The 20,950-nt window shown below is 40.7% G+C and overlaps 1 protein-coding gene across 2 annotated transcripts in view; it reads right to left on the minus strand.

The window, feature by feature from the left end:
- Positions 1–20,950, minus strand: part of CPAMD8 (C3 and PZP like alpha-2-macroglobulin domain containing 8) — a 500,517-nt gene that overhangs the window by 154,266 nt on the left and 325,301 nt on the right. For both annotated transcript variants that reach the window (XM_077253153.1, XM_077253145.1), the window contains exons 23-26: positions 9,379–9,430; positions 8,355–8,653; positions 7,916–8,141; positions 6,142–6,318 (exon numbers count right to left, since the gene is read on the minus strand). In XM_077253153.1, coding sequence (XP_077109268.1) covers positions 6,142–6,318; positions 7,916–8,141; positions 8,355–8,653; positions 9,379–9,430 — 754 coding nt within the window. The remainder of the gene's footprint in view (positions 1–6,141; positions 6,319–7,915; positions 8,142–8,354; positions 8,654–9,378; positions 9,431–20,950) is intronic.

Raw genomic sequence — 20,950 nt, forward strand, 5'->3', positions numbered from 1 at the left:
TGCGCTCCCAAATCCAAAAGCCTTCTGAGCCACAGTACACATAAACCACCTTTAGCGTTCACATTTGGCAAGGGTATAATTTCTAAAATGGGGTCACTTGGGAGGGTGGGGGATTCAGCTCTCTAACACTTGTGGGGCTCTGTATATGGAGTCCACAAACTTTTCTTGGAAAACCTGCGCTCCAGGAGGCAAAGAGCGCTCCATCCCTACTGAGACTCTCCGATTATTACACCTCTAGATTAATTCATCGAGAGGTGTAGTTTGTAAAATGGGGTCACTTATTGGGTGTTCTACAGTTCTGGCACATCAGGGGCTCTCCCAGTGGGTCATGGCACCCTCAAACCATAATAGTAAAATCTGCAGTATAACATGGCGCGCCTTCCCTTTTCAGCTTTGCACTGTCACAAAAGTAGTTTTTACCCAAACATGTGGTATTGGCACATTCAGGAGAAATTGCACATTTCTGGGGTCCATTTTCTCCTGTTACCCTTGAGAAAATAAAAAATTTGGGGCTAAGAGAAAAATTTTGAGGGGAAAAATGTGCTTTTTTAAATTTTCTTAGCTCTGTTATAAATTTCTGCAAAGCACCTGGTGGTTCAAGATGTTCAGCACACATCTAGATAAGTTCTTTGAGGGGTCTTGTTTCCAAAATGGTATCACTTGTGGGGGGTCCTCCAAAAGTGACATGGCATCCGCTCTCAATTCTAGCCAATTTTGTGTTCAAAAAGTCAAACCTTCCTCCTTCCCTTCCAGGTCCTGCCGCGTGCTCAAACAGTGGTCTTCTTCCACACATGGGGTATCGGCATACTCAGGAAAAATTACAAAACAAATATTGTGGGGGTTTTTTCTTGATACCCTTGAGAAAATAAAAAAATGTGTCCGAAGTAAAATAGTTGTGAAGAAAAATTAAATGTTAATTTTTTCTTTCCACATTGGTTCAATTCTTGTGAAGCACCTGAAGGGTTAATAAACTTCTTGAATGTGGTTTTGAACACCTTGAAGGGTGCAGGTTTTAGAATGGTGTCACTTTTGGGTATTTTCTGTCTTTAACTCAAAGTCACTTCAAATGCAAGGTGGTCCCAAAAAAAAGGTTTTGTAAATCTTGTTGGAAAAATGAGAAATTGCTGGGCAACTTTTAACCCTTATAACTTCCTAATAAATAAAAATATTTGTCAAAAATAGTGCTGATGTAAAGTAGACATGTGGGAAATGTTATTTATTAACTATTTTGTGTGACATAATAATGATCTGATTTAGGGGCATTAAAAGTAAATGTTTGAAAATTGTGAAATTTTCCAAATTTTTACCAAATTTAAATTTTTTCACAAAAATTTTTTTAGAATCTGTGGGACCCATTGAAGTGTTTCAGAGTTACAACCACATAAAGTAACAGTGGTCAGATTTCAAAATTAAGGCCCAGTCATTAACCTACAAAGTGGCTTGGTCCTTAAGGGGTTAAAAACTGCATTTTGTGATTGCTTGTGTTATCTTTGACTAATATTTACATTTTTTTGGTGATCTGAAGCATTTAAATGTGACAAACATGCAAAAGAATATGAAATCAGGAAGGGGGCAAACACTTTTTCACACAACTGTATATGCCTGATGCATTCTCTGATTGCACCAGGATGGGGTGAGTATGACGGGAGAGGGTGAGCCATGCGATATTCACCTGTCCCCGTTCCACCACCGGGCTTTGTCTTCTGCATCCTCTGGCTGTGACATTTAGGTCAGAGGGCGCGATGACGTGGTTAGTGCGCGCCCTCTGCCTGAACAGTCACTGCAGAGACCCAGACAGGTGAATATCGCAAGTGCCGGTGTCCTGAGTCAGCAGCGACTCCCGCACCTGGCCCCCATAGCACGCCAGTGTCCCCGCCTGCTCAGGACACCGGTACCTCTCCCCCAGCGACGAGAGGTGATGTAATTTGCCCCATATTATTCTATGGAGCATCTTATGGGGCCATCAACCTATATGGGGCATAATATTCTATGGAGCATCTTATGGGGCCATCAATCTTGTGCAGCTTTATATGGGGCATAATATTCTATGGAGCATCTTATGAGGCCATCAACTTTTGTGCAGCATTATATGGGGCATATTATTCTATGGAGCATCTTATGGGCCATCAGCCTTTATGGAGCAGCATATGGGGCATAATATTCTATGGAGCATCTTATGGAGCCATCATTAACCTTTATGCAGCATTATATGGGGCATATTTTAATATGGAGCATCTTATGGGGCCCATAATGAACTTTATGGAGCATTATATGGGGCGTATTTTGTATGGAGCATCTAATGGGATCCATCATGAACTGTATGGAGTATTATATGGGGCTCCTGATTCATTATGGATATTCAAAAACATTTAACCCACTGATGTCTCAATTTTACTTTTATTGGTATCCATTTTTATTTTTGAAATTTACCAATAGCTGCTGCATTTCCCATCCTAGGCTTATACTCGAGTCAATATGTTTTCCCAGTTTTTTGTGGCAAAATTAGGGGGTCTCGGCTTATACTCGGGTCAGCTTATACTCGAGTATGTATGGTAGATAATAAAGTCATAGCCAAAAGTGTTTGCACCCTTGACATTGTTCCAGAAAATGAATTATTTCTCCCACAAAATTATTGCAATTAAACATGTTTTGTTACATACATGTTAATTTTCTTTGTGTGTATTGGAACAACATGAAAAAACAGAGGCAAATTGGTCATAATTTCTCCAATAAACACAAAGCAAATAAATATGTATATAACTAAATAATAAATATATTATTGTGTAATTGCAATAATTTTCTGGGAGAACTACTTCATTTTATGGAACAATTTCAAGTGTGCCAACACTATCAACCATAGAAGTATAACTGTATATACACAATGGCACGTAAAATTTTGGGCACCCCTGGTTAAAATCACTGTTATTGTGAACAGATGAAATGATCTCTAAAAGGGCTAAAGTTAACGATGACACAATTCCTTTGTATTTTAGGCAAAAAAAAGTATAGATTTTCATCTTATACATTTTAAAAATAACAAAAAGGAAAATGAGCCAATGCATTAGTTTGGGCACCCTGCATGCTTAGTACCTAGTAACACCCCCTTCTGAAGATATCACAAGCTTGTAAACGCTTTTTGTAGCCAGCCAAGAGTCTTTCAATTCTTGTATGAGAGATTTTCATCCATTCTTCCTTGGAAAATTCTTCCAGTTCTGTGAGATTCTTGGGTCGCCTTGCATGCACTGCTATATTGAGGTCTAGCCACAGATTTTCAATGATATTCAGATCAGGAGACTGTGAGGGCCATTGTATAACCTTCAGCTTGTGACTTTTGAGGTAGTATATTGTGGATTTTTACATGTATTTACGATCATTATCCAATTGCAGAAGCCATCCTCTTTTCAACTTCAGCCTTTTTACAGATGGCATTATGTTTGCATCAAGAATTTGTTGAAATTTCATTTAATCCATTCTACTCTCTTTTTGTGAAATGTTCCATGGGCCATTGGCTGCAACACATCCCCAAAGCATGATTGACCCTTCTCCATGCTAAATCGTTGGCGAGATGTTCTTTTCCTGAAATTCTGTGCCCTTTATTCTCCACACATACCTTTGATCATTGTGGCGAAAGTGTTCTATTATAACCTCATCTGTCCACAGAACTTGTTTCCAAAATGCATCAGGCTTGTTTAGATGCTCTTTTGCATTCTTCTGATGCTGAATTTTATGGTGAGCATGCAGGAGAGGTTTTATTCTGATGACTCTTCCATGAAGGCCATATTTGTGCAGGTGTCTCTGAACAGTTGAACAATGTACCACAAACTTCAGAGTCTGCCAAATCTCTCTGAAGGTCTTTTGCAGTCAAGCTGGGGTTCTGATTTGCCTCTCTAGCAATCCGACAAGTAGCTTTCACTGAAATTTTGCTTGGTTTTCTAGACCTTATCATGACCTCCACTGTTCCTGTTAACTGCCATTTCCTAATTACATTTTGAACTGAGGAAAGGAAAATGTGAAAATACTTTGATATCATTTTATTGACTTCTTCACCATTTTAATTTTCAGAGTGCTAGGCAGCTGCTTAAAAAAACCATGACCGCTGTTTTTGGCACATAGGAGGCTGGGTTTTTATAAAACTGGAAAATTTGCATCACTCAGCCTTTCCTAACGAAGATAGTGAACAAGCCATAACCCTAACAGGCTAATTAACGTCTGAAACCTTGTTCAAAGTTATCTGAGCACAAAAATCTCCAAGGGTGCAAAAATTTTGCATTGGCCCATTTTCCTTTTTGTAATCTTTAAAATGAAAAAATTGCATTTTTTTTTTGCCTATAATACAAAGGAAATATGTCATCTTTAACGTTAGGCCTTTTAACTCCTTAATGACCAAGCCAATTTTAACCTTAATGACCAAGTCAATATTTTTAAATCTGACCAGTGTCGCTTTATGAGGTAATAACTCTGGAAAGCTTCAACGGATCCCACTGATTTTGAGATAGTTTTTTCATGTGACATATTGTAATTAATGATAGTAGTAAAATTTGTTCAAAATGACTTTCGCTTACTTGTGAAAATATTGGAAATTTGGAGAACAGAGTTATGTCACACAAAACAGTTAACAAATAACATTTACCACATGTATACTTTCCATCTGCATCATTTTTTAAACATAATTTATTTTATAGGAAGTTGGAACTGTGAAAAGTTGATCAGCAATTTCTAATTTTTCCAACAAAATTTACAAAACCATTTCTGCAGGGACCACATCTGAAGTGACTCTGAGGGGCTTATGTGACAGAAAATACCGAAAAGTGACATTATTCTAAAAACTGCACCCCTCAAAGTCCTAAACACCTCATTCAAGAGGTTTATTAACCCTTTAGGTACTTCAAAGTAACTAAAGCAACGTGGAAGCACTTTTTTTCACACAAATTTTACTTTCGTCTCAAATTTTTTGTTTTCACAAAGCTAACAGGAGAAAATCGACCCCAAAATTTGTTGTGCAATTTCTCCTGACTACGCTAATACCCCATATGTAGGGCAAGACTACTGTTTGGGTGCATGGCAGGGATAGGAAAGGAAGGAGTGACGTTTTGGAACGCAGACTTTGATGGAATGGTCTGCGGGTGTCATGTTGAGTTTTGAGAGCCCCTGATATGTGAAAACAGTAGCAACCCCCCACAAGTGACCACATTTTGGAAACAAGGAATTCATCTAGTGGTGTAATTGACATTTTTATCCTACAGGTGATTCGCAAAACTTTATAGCATTTTAGATTTGAGAACAATTAATTAAATTTTTTCTACTAAAATGTTGTTTTAGCACCAAATTTATTTACATTAGGGGTAATGGGAGAAATTGGACCCCACGATTTGTTATGCAATTTCTCCTTTGCTGAGCCCCTGAAGTGCGAGAACAGCAGAACCCCCCCAGGTGACCCCATATTGGAAACTTCAATGCCTAAGGAATTCATCTAGGGGGTGTAGTGAGTATTTTGAACCCACCCTGTGAGGTGCCTCACAGAATTTTATAACATCGAGAAGGGAAGTATGAAGTTTTAGTGGTAAAAATGTAATTTTTGCATTGGCTGAATATTTGGTACAAAAGGGTTAATAGGTGAAACTGGACCCCATAATTTACAATAACTGTAATTTTGACCAGGGGTGCCCAAACTTTTAGATGTATATATTGTCTAATTTCACCACTTTGTGGCTCCATATGAGCTAAGAGTAGAGATAAGTGAATTTGCTGGGGTTCCCTCTCCATGCATGTGTCGTGACTGTCACACAGCCGCAACACATGCAGCTGCAGCACCGATCAGTTGATCGTCCGGCGCGATCCGGAAGCTGGGTTCCCTCTGCAGCTTATTCGGCAGGCGCTATAGCTTGCCGAATAAGAGGGAACCCGAGCAAACTCACTCATCTCTAGTTAAGAGGTACTTAAAGACTATTTCTACATGTGCTATGTTACGGATTCTATAATAATAAAGCCCTACGACAATTATCTAATACTATTTTACTATATTATTGTGGTCATTCTTGTAGCTGTCTTTCTTGCAGCACATTTGATAGATAAAGATTAACAGATTTTTACGGAACATTTATTGGTCTTTCTAAAAATGACTAATAACATTCCTAAACTTACCTTGCACTAAATAGTCCACAGCTTCATCCTCCACTTCAGGACATAACTGTTTAGTTTTCTGGAGATACTTTAGAACAAATACATTTGGCGCAAAATGTATCATATTTTGTTCTCCACATCCAAATGGAAGTCGAAGAAGGTTATCCAAGTTACTTACAGTGGGACCCATGACATCTCCTAGGGTTAAATTCAGGCATAATCAAAAAAAGAAGGGATTTTCAGATATTATGAGAGAAACACGTTATTAAAGGGGATATCTGGGACTTTGCAAAGAATAAAAATGTGCCTAAGCATTCTAAGATAGGTAGTTGCGACCTACCTGCCTGTTGTGCTTGACACCGTTCTGTCGGCACAGAGCAGTCACTGACCGCTCCTGCCGACAATTCATCCTCTTCTGCTGAAGTCACTTTGACAGAGCAGCGGTTTCATGTCCACTCTGCTCTATTGACAGGGTGGGACTTCTGAAGTCATTCTTATCGACAGCCAGATCCCCGCTGCCTAACTGGGGGAGCTGTCTGGCAATAAGCATGATGCCAGCAGTCCTGCCCTGTCAGCAGAGCAGCCTGGAATAGGAAGTGCTGCTCTGTTGACAGAGAGCAGCTTAATTACCGGCAGGAGTGTTCTGTGCCGATGGAGAATGGTGCCGGGCACAACAGGCAGTTAGGTGGCACCTGCCAGCCTGTTAGTGATTAGGAACTTTTTTTTTAATAAAAAAATCTCCATTAACATTATCATTTTTATATTTATAGCATATATACACATATATAGCTTTTACATGTTAATAAATGTCTTATTAAATTATAATGTCTTATTACTTAATCCTATAAATGAAAATATAGGTTTAAGTAATAACATATTTTGCAAACTGAGTTTTCTCTCTAAGCTCTATGTTAACTCACAAATTATTTCTGAGGAATATCACTTTCAAGAACATGTCTACATCTGTGGGATTAATCATTCAGTGTCCTCACAATTAGTAAAACTGTGTTACCCGTAAGCAGTACTGTATACAGCTATACAACAGTAGGTACATGTACACAGATATATATATATATACATATATATATATTGTGCTCACTTTGTGAGCCATAAGTATACACACAGCAATGTACAGAATTCCACCGACTCATGCACAGAGCACTGCAAAAGCCTGTTGCCAGTAAGGCAAGAAACAGGGAAAAAGAGGAGCAACACTTACTATAACACCACTTTTTATTTCTGGTCACTTATAAAAACCAGAGTAAAAATAGTGGTGTGCTAAAAAATAAAACAATGAAAGATGTATATAGTATACACAGAAAGCTGAAAATCAGTGGTATGGACGGGGTTAAACAGAGCTGAGCATTCAGAGCGTTGCTAGATCTGGATCAGGTAAACCAGCAATTGTATAAAAAAAGACAGAAAGCAGCCCAGTAAGGGACACATCACAACGATCAGTGTCTCAGTCCCTACTTTATGCTGCTCTCAGATTTCACAGCAAAAACATGATGATAGTTTCACTTTAACCAATTCCAATTTTTACTTTAAACATAGTAAAGAAAGAGCTCTGATTTACTCTGTAAAACTCTTTACCATAAAAATTTTTTAAATTATTAAGAATTCTCAAACATGTGTATAACTACTCTTGAGATAATCTAATACATACATTTTGCATAATTAATTTGGTGAAATAGCATTGCAACCAAAAATTGTGCACACTAAGTTTCCATTTGCTAAGACACTGTGCAATACCTGTTTGAAGTGAAACTCAATCAATGAAAATAGTAATATTGACCTATGATAGAAGCTGTGGCTCTTTCGGACCCTGGTATTACATTGTGCGGAATGCCAAGTGTAAAGGCCTCATTGTGGTTCTCGTCTGTCTCTTCCTTCCTCCAGATTTTAAACTCGCCCATGGAACCCCAGCCAGTCGAAAATCCGATGAACTTCACTTCCGGCTGCTTGTCAGCTTCCCACTCCACGATAACAGAGTCATTGGAGCCTTTGGTGCCGTGTCCTACCTGAGGAAGGTGGAGACAGAGAAGAAAGGGAGGAGGGTGGTCTGCACCCATGAAATGTTTCTACTATTTTAACATTAATTTTAACTTGGTCAAAAAATAAACATTGTAATTATTCTTGAATAGAGTCATATACACAGAGAAATAAAACAATAATGGTTATACCATCTCTAAACTCTTATTCTTTTTATATAAAATATAAATTAAATTACTTACCTGGATGAGACCATTTTTCCAGCTTATCCAGAATGCTCGAAACTCATCCCAAGATAAGATAGCAGGAGTGCTTACACCCGATACAGGTTCTCCCATTTTGCTGGTTGTAATCCAAGTTCTAGCATTCTGTTGGCCACCAATAACAATTTCTATCATTTCAGCCATGTCATGGGGTCCTGATGAGAGTGCCACATGGGCATCATTGTGGGCTTTTACAGTCAAGTCAAAGTGGGTCATTCGCTGTGGCTTCTGTAGGTACTGATACTCAAACTTGTTGGGAGTAGAAATCTGAATTTTCTCTAGGCCAAAAAAGACACTGCATAAATTCACAAAGAAGTACGTAATAGATGATGCGAACATTCAGTAGGATAAATATGCAGATTTTAAAGGCGAAAATGGAAAGTTTAATCAAGCAGTGCACACATAACAAACCTGTTTTGGAACTGTTTTTTTTTTACTGCTTTCTAATGTATTAGCATGGCAGCAAAATTTATTTATCATAGTTTTCCCTCATTTACAAGCCACCACACAGGACCCATGGCTCTGCTCTGCTAAGCAGCTTCTAGTACTTTTTTCCTACTATCCCCTTAGGTTCTAGTGTATTTTAATATTATATTTATTTTTTCTAATTTGTTCCAAATCATTGCATTCTTGTTTTCTTTATATTTTACACAGAAATCCAACTTTTTGGGATTTGGGGTTATACATGCACTTACATTTTTTGCTGCTTTCAAGAACCACCTAGATGACCATAATGGAGTATATTGTGGCCTATTAGTAAAGTTACAGTCCCTCACCTATTTCACATTCTAGCCCTTCAGATATAAGTTATTTAAAGCAAAACCACCAATTATATTCTTAATGGGTATTTTACAGCAAACATTAGCCTGGGATTTTTTTGTTTATCACCATTATCTGACAAAGTTTAATATTATTTGAGAATCTTATATTTGGGGTCCCTTCAACAACAAATAAAAAGTATACGTTATGTTATACTGATTTTAATTTTATACATTTTACTTACCATTTGGGCATAAAAAGACACTGTATGTGTATTCTCGGGCTAAACCCTCTGCCTGGAACAGAAGACAAATAAACTTTTTAGCAAATGAACAAAACAAAAATACTAAATATTTTAATATTAAAATACAATAATCAATAATAATATTTTCATTTTTTTCTGAGATGCATTAGATTCCTAAGACAGTTATAGTAATCGCCAGTAAAATCTATCTAAACTAGTATTTCTAAGGCTAGTTTCACACCTTGGTTGAAGTTTTATCATTTTCACAATAAGAAAAATCTACCCTATAGCAGCATTCTAATAAAATGGCCCCCAACAGAATCCCAAAGGAATTCATTATAGTCAATGAGTTCCATCTTGCACCATTTGCATCCATCATGTGATGGGTTTGTTTCTTGTATGAGGTCCCTTATTCTTTTTCTATAATGGAACAGAAAAATTAAACTCAAATTACCATTGTGGAACCCATGTACTAGATTCTCGGAGTTACCATGCACTGGTGGTTGCACATAAGGTTGCCTCTCCAATTTATATAAGTCTCATTATTTCAAGTAGTTGCATGTTTAACAGACGATTTATTAAATGAAACTGAATATCTCACTGAGAACCGAAGCATTCGCAGTCTGAAATCAGACATGCCAAAACCAACATCGTCTGTCAGGGAATAGTTGGGCGTAGGGATGAGCGAAGCCAAGCTGTAAAGCTCAGTGGCCGCACCAGACATGTAGTGTCCAGTAACAAACCACGAACAGAGACTTTTAACAGGATGTCCAGTTTAACCTCTTAGTGACCGAGCCAATTATGACCTTAATGACCAAGCCAATTTTTACAATTCTGACCACTGTCACTTTATGAGGTTATAGCTCTGGAATGTTTCAATGGATTCGACTGATTCTGAGAATGTTTTTTCATGACCTATGTTACTTCATGTTAGTGGTAAAATGTATTTGATATAACTTGCATTTATTTATGAAAAAAACTGAAATTTGGTAAAAATTGTGAAAATTTTGAAAATGTCAAGTTTTTTATTTTTGTGCCCTTAAATCAGAGAGTCGTGTCACACAAAATAGTTAATAAATAACATTTCCAACATGTCAACTTTACATCAGCAAAATTTTGGAAACATATTTTTTTTTGTTAGGACGTTATAAGGGTTAAACTTTGACCAGCAATTTCTCATTTTTCCAACAAAATTTACAAAACCATTTTTTTAAGGACCACATCACATTTGAAGTGACTTTGGGGGGTCAATATGACAGAAAATACCTAAAAGTCACAACATTCTAAAAATTGCACCCTTCAGGGTGCTCAAAACCACATTCAAGAAGTTTATTAACCTTTCAGATGCTTCACGAGAACTAAAACAATGTGGAAGAAAAAAAATACCTTTTTTCACAAAAAATGTACTTTAGACCCAAACTTTTTAATTTTCACAAGGGTATCAAGAGAAAATGGACCACAAAATTTGTTGGGCAATTTCTCCTGAGTACTCTGATACCTCGTATGTGGGGGAAAGCTACTGTTTGGGTGCATGGCAGGGCTCAGAAAGGAGGGAGCTCCATTTCACTTTTTCAACACAAAATTGGCTGGAATCAATGGCGGGCACCATGTCACATTTGGAGAGCCCCCGATGTGCCTAAACAGTGGAAACCCCAAATTCTAACTCATCTCTAGCACAGCCCTAACCCCAACCCTAACAGTATTCTCAACACTAACCACAATCCTAAACCCAACACAACCCAAACCCTAACCACAACCCTAACCCCAACCCCATTCCTAACCATAACACCATAACCATAACCCCAACACCACAACCATAACCCCAACACCACAACCCTAACACAATCATAACCCCAACACCACGATAACCCCAACACCACAACTGTAACCCCAACACAACTGTAACCCCAACACAATTATAACCCTAAAACAACCCTAACCCTAACACAACTCTAACCACAGCTCTAACCCTAACCTTAACCCCAACCCTAACCATAGCCCCAAACTTAACCCTAACTGCAAAGAATGGAAAAAACTACAATTTTTTTATTTTTATCTAACTAAGAGGGTGACAAAGGGGGGTTTGATTTACTATTTTTTTTATTTTGATCACAGCACATACACCCACCATTTTCTTCCAGGAAAATGATGCGGAGGGCAGGGGGATGGAGCAGAAGGGTCCTGGGATGGCGGAGGTCCCAGGGGGCTCAGGAGACCCCATTTCTCTCTCTTCCAGTATGCTAGATCATATCAGAGCAGAGAGAAACTAATGGAAAATCTGACTTTTTTTTGTGATCACCATTATTTGGTAAATAACGGCAATCATGTGACTGGGGATGGTAAAAACCGACCTGAATCGCTCTCTGGTGTCTCAGCTACCCCCAGTAGCCTAGACCCCAGGTATTTTCCAATGCTGGGGGTCGCTAAACACTTATTTCTCAGCATCGTTAAAAAGCGGCGCTGAGGAATAAGGCCTTTTAACTGCCGCTGTTAAAAGGTGTATCAGAGGTCATTAAGGGATTAGTTTTCAGATGACTAATAAAGGTTGTTGAAAGGCTGCAATGCATCCAATCAACAAGTTTTTAGGGTATGGGCGCTTCCAGAACCCTCACAGCCATGCCAAGTACTGACATAGCTGTGATTGGCCAGTAAACCAAGTGACCCGGCCTGTATAAATGCTGGATCACGAGTGCTGCCACCATTCTGCTCTGATTAGTGTAGGAACAGGAGGCAGCTGGAGTGAGAGGCAGTGTTAGTCAGCACACTCTTCAGAAAATCCACTGTGTGCACTCTGCAAGTGTCTCAGTGGAAGAACTGTGCCTTTAAGCCGCTGTGTGTACTCTGCACCCATATCTGTGAGAGTACTGTGCCAAAAGCCGCTGTGCAGGTGCAAAATCTGCAACTTCGGCAGGGGACCAGGTGGAAACCAAAGCGAAGGAACTGAAAGCACTTTCAGCCAACCAATTTAAAACCACCTCTACTTGTTCTGGTCTCACTATTCATACAGCAGTACTCATGCCTATGAAAGTACACAGAACATCCTGTCATCTACTTGCACCAGAGGAAGGTGTTTCATTTGGGCACGTAGCAGGCACAGAATGACCACGGCTTCTCTCTCCCTGCAGCACCTACACCACTACCAGCAACATGGCCCAGTCCCCTATTTGATGCTCTCCTCATTGTTTTCAACCCAAAAAAGTGCAGCGTATTACATGGCCTTTATACAGAGAGAGAGTGGCCAGCAGATTATTACACTGGCTGTCTTCAGAGTATCCCCCAAAATACAATAAAAAAATAAATAAAACACAAAAACAGTATTGGATACCTCCTCCTCCGTTGCCCCTTCCACCTACACCACCAGTCCCACCTCCGCCTCAACCTCCTCCTCCACTTGGACCTCCGCCTACTGGTTCAAGATTGTTATTTAAAGTCATTTCCCTAACCACATTTGTTTGCAGGGCAACTGTCCTGCTCTTACCCCAATTTAGCTTTCTTTTGCAGCCCCCTAGACCTTACTATGACAACTTTACAGCCATTTTAAAGCACCAAAGAGCAGGTTCCCATTGACTTCTATTTGGTTTGCATTGGGGATCAAGTTCGTATACCAAACCGGACTTTTAACTCTAGTTTGGACGAACCCGAACAACAACTGGTCCACTTGTCCCTAGTCAGGGGTCCTCCGTACACATTAGATTGAGCACTTACATCCACGGGTTCTTCCTACACTAGTTTAATGTGTTTGGTGGCCTCAAAGCTCATCTTATAGATAGAAACCGAAAGTCTAAGGATATTAGTAGTAAAGCTAGTTTTCATGTCTATGTGTGTATTGATTTTAAGTATTTGTGTGCTAACATTAAGAAACAAAGGGATTAAAGTGTTTTGTCAGCTTTTTAGTCTAGAATGGAGACAGCCCAACTGTATTATTAGCCAAAATGACACAAAAATAAGAGTGATCAAATAATACACAAAACACATAGCTAATGAGTCTGGTCTATTTACAAGGGTGCCTCTGTACCCAGGGGTGAACAAACCATTGGTGCTACTTGTGCAGTTGCACCGGGACCCAAAAGGTAAGGGGGCTACTGCCTCCTCTAAGGCCTCATTCACACGTCATTCACATCTATCATGTATCCATTTTTCACGGATGACACTCATACCTATGATAGTCTATAATAAAACAGTTCACGTCAGTGATTTTTTGTAGACCAAGTGGTCAGGGTAAAATCTTGGAGACACATCCAATATTGATCTGACTCCATAAAAAACTCAGACAGCACTCGGATGCCATCCATATGATGGTGCTGTCCATTTTCAAGGACTGACTAGGAAAAGTTGGAGAAACATTTTTTTTTCTCATCAGTATAAAACCAATGAAACTTTGATTAAAACCACTGATGAAGCACAGACCGATTTCCTTGTAAAAGAAAATCACAGATGTGTGAATAAGGCCTATGGCAGGTGGAATTGTGTATTATGATACTACATTGGACTGCAAAGGGCCCAGATACTGTATTATATTGGAATTGGGCAAGTTGCTCTTTGCGAAGGACATATGAATCAAGTCGCATACAAGGTTATCCTGAAAAAACAGTTGATTCCTTCTGCTCAGGCAAAGTTCCCCAACTCTGAGGACTGGATTTCCAGCAGGACAATGTGCCATGCCAGACAGCTAGGTCAATCAAGGTGTGGATGAAGGACCACCACATCAAATCCCTGTCATGGCCAGCCCAATCTCCAGTCCTGAACCCCATTGAAAACCTCTGGAATGTAATCAAGAGAAATATGGATAGTCTCAAACCATCCAGGAAGAACTGCTTAACCCCTTAACCTAGGAGCTTTTTTCGGTTTTGCGTTTTCGTTTTTCACTCCCCTCCTTCCCAGAGCAATAATTTTTTATTTTTCTGTCAATATGGTCATATGATTGTTTATTTTTTGCGGGATGAGTTGTACTTTTGAACTACACCGTTGGTTTTACCATGTCGTGTACTAGAAAATGGAAAGAAAATTCCAAGTGCGGTGAAATTGCAAAAAAAAGTGCAATCCCACACTTGTTTTTTGTTTGGATTTTTGCTAAGTTCACTAAATGCTAAATCTGACTAGCCATTGTGATTCCCCAGGTCATTACGAGTTCATTGACACCAAACATGTCTAAGTTCTTTCTTATCTAAGTGGTGAAAAAAAAAAAAAAAACTTTGCTTAAAAAAAAAAAAAAATAAATATATATATATACAGTCATGGCCAAAAGTATTCACACCCCTGCAATACTGTCAGATAATACTCAGTTTCTTCCTGAAAATGATTTCAAACACAAATTCTTTGGTATTATTATCTTCATTTAATTTGTCTTAAGTGAAAAAACACAAAAAGAATTGTCCTAAAGCCAGATTGGATAAAATTCCACACCAAACATAAAAAAGGGGGTGGACAAAAGTATTGGCACTGTTCGAAAAATCATGTGATGCGTCTCTAATTTGTGTAATTAACAGCACCTGTAACTTACCTGTGGCATCTAACAGGTGTTGGCAATTACTAAATCACACTTGCAGCCAGTTGACATGGATTAAAGTTGACTCAACCTCTGTCCTGTGTCCTTGTGTGTACCACATTGAGCATGGAGAAAAGAAAGAAGACCAAAGAACTGTCTGAGGACTTGAGAAACCAAATTGTGAGGAAGCATGAGCAATCTCAAGGCTACAAGTCCATCTCCAAAGACCTGAATGTTCCTGTGTCTACCGTGCGCAGTGTCATCAAGAAGTTTAAAGCCCATGGCACTGTGGCTAACCTCCCTAGATGTGGACGGAAAAGAAAAATTGACAAGAGATTTTAACGCAAGATTGTGCGAATGTTGGATAAAGAACCTCGACTAACATCCAAACAAGTTCAAGCTGCCCTGCAGTCCGGGGGTACAACAGTGTCAACCCATACTATCTGTCGGCGTCTGAATGAAAAGGGACTGTATGGTAGGAGACCCAGGAAGACCCCACTTCTTACCCCGAGACAAAAAAAAAGCCAGGCTGGAGTTTGCCAAAACTTACCTGAAAAAGCCTAAAACATTTTGGAAGAATGTTCTCTGGTCAGATGAGACAAAAGTAGAGCTTTTTGGGCAAAGGCATCAACATAGAGTTTAAAGGAGAAAAAAAGAGGCATTCAAAGAAAAGAACACGGTCCCTACAGTCAAACATGGCGGAGGTTCCCTGATGTTTTGGGGTTGCTTTGCTGCCTCTGGCACTGGACTGCTTGACCGTGTGCATGGCATTATGAAGTCTGAAGACTACCAACAAATTTTGCAGCATAATGTAGGGCCCAGTGTGAGAAAGCTGGGTCTCCCTCAGAGGTCATGGGTCTTCCAGCAGGACAATGACCCAAAACACACTTTAACCCCTTAACGACCGCCGATACGCCTTTTAACGGCGGCCGCTAAGGGTACTTAATCCACAGCGCCGTTAATTAACGGCGCTGTGGAAAAAGTGAATAGCGCCCCCCAGAGTCGGATTTTCTCTGGGGTCTCGGTTGCCGAGGGTAGCCGAGACCCCAGAGAACACGATTCGGGGGGTTTTTACCGACCCCCGAGTTGCGATCGCCGGTAATTAACCGTTTACCGGCGGTCGCAACAAAAAAAACAAAACGCGATTTGCCGTTTAATTTCTCTGTCCTCCGATGTGATCGCACATCGGAGGACAGAGAAATGTGGTCCCCGATGGCCCCCAATAGCCCCCCAATACTTACCTACCTCCCCCGGTGCTCCTCGTGTCTCCCCATGGGCGCCGCCATCTTTTTTCCGGGAAAAAATGGCGGGCGCACGCGCAGTGCGCCCGCCGCCCGGCACCCGGATGTTCTTTGGGGTCTCGGCTGTTTACAGTTAACAGTTTACCGGCGACCGCAAAAAAAAAAAAAAAAAAGCGATCAGTTATTTCTCTGTCCTCTGATGTGATCGCACATCAGAGGACAGAGAAATAGGGGGATTCGGGGACCCTATCATACTCACCCGGGGTCCCTGGGTCCTCTTCTGTCTTCTCCTGCCAGCCGGCTTTTTCATCATGGCGGGCGCATGCGCAGTGCGCCCGCCATCTGCTGCCATCTGCCGGCCGGCAGAAGACAAGTTGGGGCTAAAATTAGGGTTAGGGTTAGGGTTAGAGTTAGGGTTAGAGTTAGGGTTAGGGTTAGGGTTAGGGTTAGAGTTAGGGTTAGGGTTAGGGTTAGAGTTAGGGTTAGGGTTAGGGTTAGGGTTAGAGTTAGGGTTAGGGTTAGAGTTAGGGTTAGGGTTAGGGTTAGGGTTAGAGTTAGGGTTAGGGTTAGAGTTAGGGTTAGGGTTGGGGCTAAATTTAGGGTTAGGGCTAGGGTTAGGGTTAGGCTACTTTCACACTAGCGTTTTTTGGCTTCCGTCGCAATGCGTCGTTGGAGAAAAAACGCATCCTGCAAAAGTGCTTGCAGGATGCTTTTTTTCTCCATTGGCTTGCATTAGCGACGCATTGCGACGGATTGCCACATGTCGCATCCGTCGTGCGACGGATGCGTCGTGCTTCGGCGGACCGTCGACACAAAAAAAACTACATGTAACTTTTTTGTGCGATGTGTCCGCCATTTCCGACCGCGCATGCGTGGCCGGAACTCCGCCCCCGCCTCCCCGCACCTCACAATGGGGCAGCGGATGCGTTGAAAAAACAGCATCCGCTGCACCCGTTGTGCGGCGCTTACAACGCTAGCGTCGGTACGTCGGCCCGACACACTGCGATGGGCCGAGTACGACGCTAGTGTGAAAGTAGCCTTAGGCTTCTTTCACACTTGCGTCAGTACGGGGCGGTCGCAATGCGTTGGCCCGATGTACCGACGCACGTTGTGAAAATTGTGCACAACGTGGGCAGCGGATGCAGTTTTTCAACGCATCCGCTGCCCAGTCTATGTCCTGGGGAGGAGGGGGCAGAGTTACGGCCACGCATCCGCGGAAATGGCGGACGCGACGTACTAAAAAAAGGTTACATTGAACTTTTTTTGTGACGACGGGGGCTAAAGTTATGGTTAGGGTTGGGGCTAAAGTTAGGGTTGGGGCTAAAGTTAGGGTTAGAGTTGGGATTAGGGTTAGGGTTTGGATTAGGGTTGGGATTAGTGTTACGTTTGGGATTAGGGTTGGGATTAGGGTTAGGGTTGGGATTAGGGTTAGGGGTGTGTTGGATTTAGGGTTTTGATTAGGGTTATGGTTAGGGTTGAGATTAGGGCTGTTTTGGGGTTAGGGTTGTGATTATCGTTAGGGTTGTGATTAGGATTATGGATCGGGTTGAGAATAGGGTTAGGGCTGTGTTGGGGTTAGGGTTGGAGTTAGAATTGGGGGGTTTCCACTGTTTAGGTACATCAGGGGGTCTCCAAACACGACAGCCAATTTTGCGCTAAAAAAGTCAAATGGTACTCCCTCCCTTCTGAGCTCTGCCGTGGGCCCAAACAGTGGTTTACCCCCACATATGGGGCATCAGCGTACTCGGGATAAATTGGACAACAACTTTTGGGGTCCAATTTCTCCTGTTACCCTTGTGAAAATAAAAACTTGGGGGCTAAAAATCTTTTTTGTTGGAAAAAAATATATTTTTTTATTTTCACTACTCTGCTTAATAAATTTCTGTGAAGCACTTGAGCTTTCAAAGTTCTCACCACATATCTAGATAAGTTCCTTAGGGGGTCTAGTTTCCAAAATTTGGTCACTTGTGGGGGTTTCTACTGTTTAGGTACATTAGGGGTCTGCAAACGCAACATAACGCCCGCAGACAATTCTATCAAAGTCTGCATTCCAAAATGGCGCTCCTTCCCTTCCGAGCTCTGCCGTGCGCCCAAACAGTGGTTTACCCCCACATATGGGGTACCAGCATACTCAGGACAAATTGGACAACAACTTTTGGGGTCCAATTTCTCTTGTTACCCTTGTGAAAATAAAAATTTGGGGGCTAAAAAAATCTTTTTTGTGGGAAAAAAAATATTTTTTATTTTCACTACTCTGCATTATAAACTTCTGTGAAGCACTTGGGCATTCAAAGTTCTCACCACATATCTAGATAAGTTCCTTGGGGGTCTATTTTCCAAAATGGTGTCACTTGTTGGGGGTTTCTACTGTTTAGGTACATTAGGGGTCTGCAAAGGCAACATAACGCCCGCAGACAATTCTATCAAAGTCTGCATTCCAAAATGGCACTCCTTCCCTTCCGAGCTCTGCCGTGCGCCCAAACAGTGGTTTACCCCCACATATGGGGTACCAGCATACTCAGGACAAATTGGACAACAACATTTGGGGTCCAATTTCTCTTGTTACCCTTGTGAAAATAAAAACTTGGGGGCTAAAAAATCTTTATTGTTAAAAAATATATATTTTTTATTTTCACGACTCTGCATTATAAACTTCTGTGATGCACTTGGGCATTCAAAGTTCTCACTACACATCTAGATAAGTTCCATGGGGGGTCTAGTTTCCAAAATGGGGTCACTTTTGGGGGGTTTCTGCTGTTTAGGCACATCAGGGGCTCTCCAAACGTGACATGGCGTCCGATCTCAATTCCAGTCAATTTTGCATTGAAAAGTCAAATGGCGCTCCTTTGCTTCCGAGCTCAGCCATGCGCCCGAACAGTGGTTTACCCCCACATATGGGGTGTCGGCGTACTCAAGACAAATTGTACAACAGCTTCTGGGGTCCATTTTCTCCTGTTACCCTTGGTAAAATAAAAATTTGGAGGCAAAAAGATCATTTTTGTAGAAAAAATGCGATTTTTTTATTTTCACGGCTCTACGTTATAAACTTCTGTGAAGCACCTGGGGGTTTAAAGTGCTCACCACACATCTAGATAAGTTCCTTAAGGGGTCTAGTTTCCAAAATGGTGTCATATGTGGGGGGTCTCTACTGTTTAGGCACATCAGCGGCTCTCCAAACGTGACATGGCGTCCGATCTCAATTCCAGCCAATTCTACATTGAAAAAGTAAAACGACACTCCTTCTCTTCCAAGCTCTGCGGTGCGCCCAAACAGTGGTTTACCCCCATATATGGGGTATCGACGTACTCAGGAGAAATTGCACAACAACTTTTGTGGTCTAATTTCTCCTGTTACCCTTGTGAAAATAAAAATTTGGGGGCAAAAAGATCATTTTTGTAGAAAAAATGAGATTTTTTATTTTCACGGCTCTACGTTATAAACTTCTGTGAAGCACTTGGGGGTTCAAAGTGCTCACCACACATCTAGATAAGTTCCTTAAGGGGTCTAGTTTCCAAAATGGTATCACTTGTGGGGGGTTTCCACTGTTTAGGCACATCAGGGACTCTCCAAACGCGACATGGCATCCGATCTCAATTCCAGCCAATTCTGCATTGAAAAAGTCAAACGGTGCTCCTTCACTTCCAAGCTCTGCGGTGCGCCCAAACAGTGGTTTACCTCCACATATGGGGTATCGACGTACTCAGGAGAAATTGCACAACAACTTTTGTGGTCTAATTTCTCCTGTTACCCTTGTGAAAATAAGAATTTGTGGGCTAAAAAATCATTTTTGTGAAAACAAATGCGATTTTTTTATTTTCACGGCTCTACGTTATAAACTTCTGTGAAGCACTTGGGGGTTCAAAATGCTCACCACACATCTAGATAAGTTCCTTGGGGGGTCTAGTTTCCAAAATGGTGTCACTTGTGGGGGGTTTCCACTGTTTAGGCACATTAGGGGCTCTCCAAACGCGACATGGCGTCCGATCTCAATTCCAGCCAATTCTGCATTGAAACAGTCAAACGGTGCTCCTTCACTTCCAAGCTCTGCGGTGCGCCCAAACAGTGGTTTACCTCCACATATGGGGTATCGGCGTACTCAGGAAAAATTGCACAACAAAATTTGTGGTTAAATTTCTGTTTTTACACTTGTGAAAATTAAAAAAAATGGTTCTGAAGTAAAATGTTTGCAAAAAAAAGTAAAATGTTCATTTTTTTCTTCCACATTGTTTTAGTTCCTGTGAAGTACGTAAAGGGTTAATAAACTTCTTGAATGTGGTTTTGAGCAGCTTGAGGGGTGCAGTTTTTAGAATGGTGTCACACTTGGTTATTTTCTATCATATAGACCCCTCAAAATCACTTCAAAGGTGATGTGGTCCCTAAAAAAAACATGGTGTTGTAAAAATGAGAAATTGCTGGTCAACTTTTAACCCTTATAACTCCCTAACAAAAAAAAAAATTGTTTCCAAAATTGTGCTGATGTAAAGTAGACATGTGAGAAATGTTATTTATTAACTATTTTTTGTGACATATCTCTCTGATTTAAGGGCATAAAAATACAAAGTTTGAAAATTGCAAAATTTTAAAAATTTTCGCCATATTTCCATTTTTTTCATAAATAATCGCAAGTAATATCGAAGAAATGTTACCAATAACTTGAAGTACAACATGTCACGAAAAAACAATCTCAGAATCAGCGGGATCCGATAAAGCGTTCCAGAGTTATAACCTCATAAAGTGACACTGGTCAGAATTGTAAAAATTGGCTCGGTCATTAAGTACCAAATTGGCTCTGTCACTAAGGGGTTAAAAAGCACTTGAAAATGGTTTGAGAGAAAGCACTGGAGAC

This window comes from Ranitomeya variabilis, chromosome 1, assembly GCF_051348905.1.
Source record: "Ranitomeya variabilis isolate aRanVar5 chromosome 1, aRanVar5.hap1, whole genome shotgun sequence".
In the NCBI taxonomy this organism is placed as follows: Eukaryota; Metazoa; Chordata; class Amphibia; order Anura; family Dendrobatidae; genus Ranitomeya; species Ranitomeya variabilis.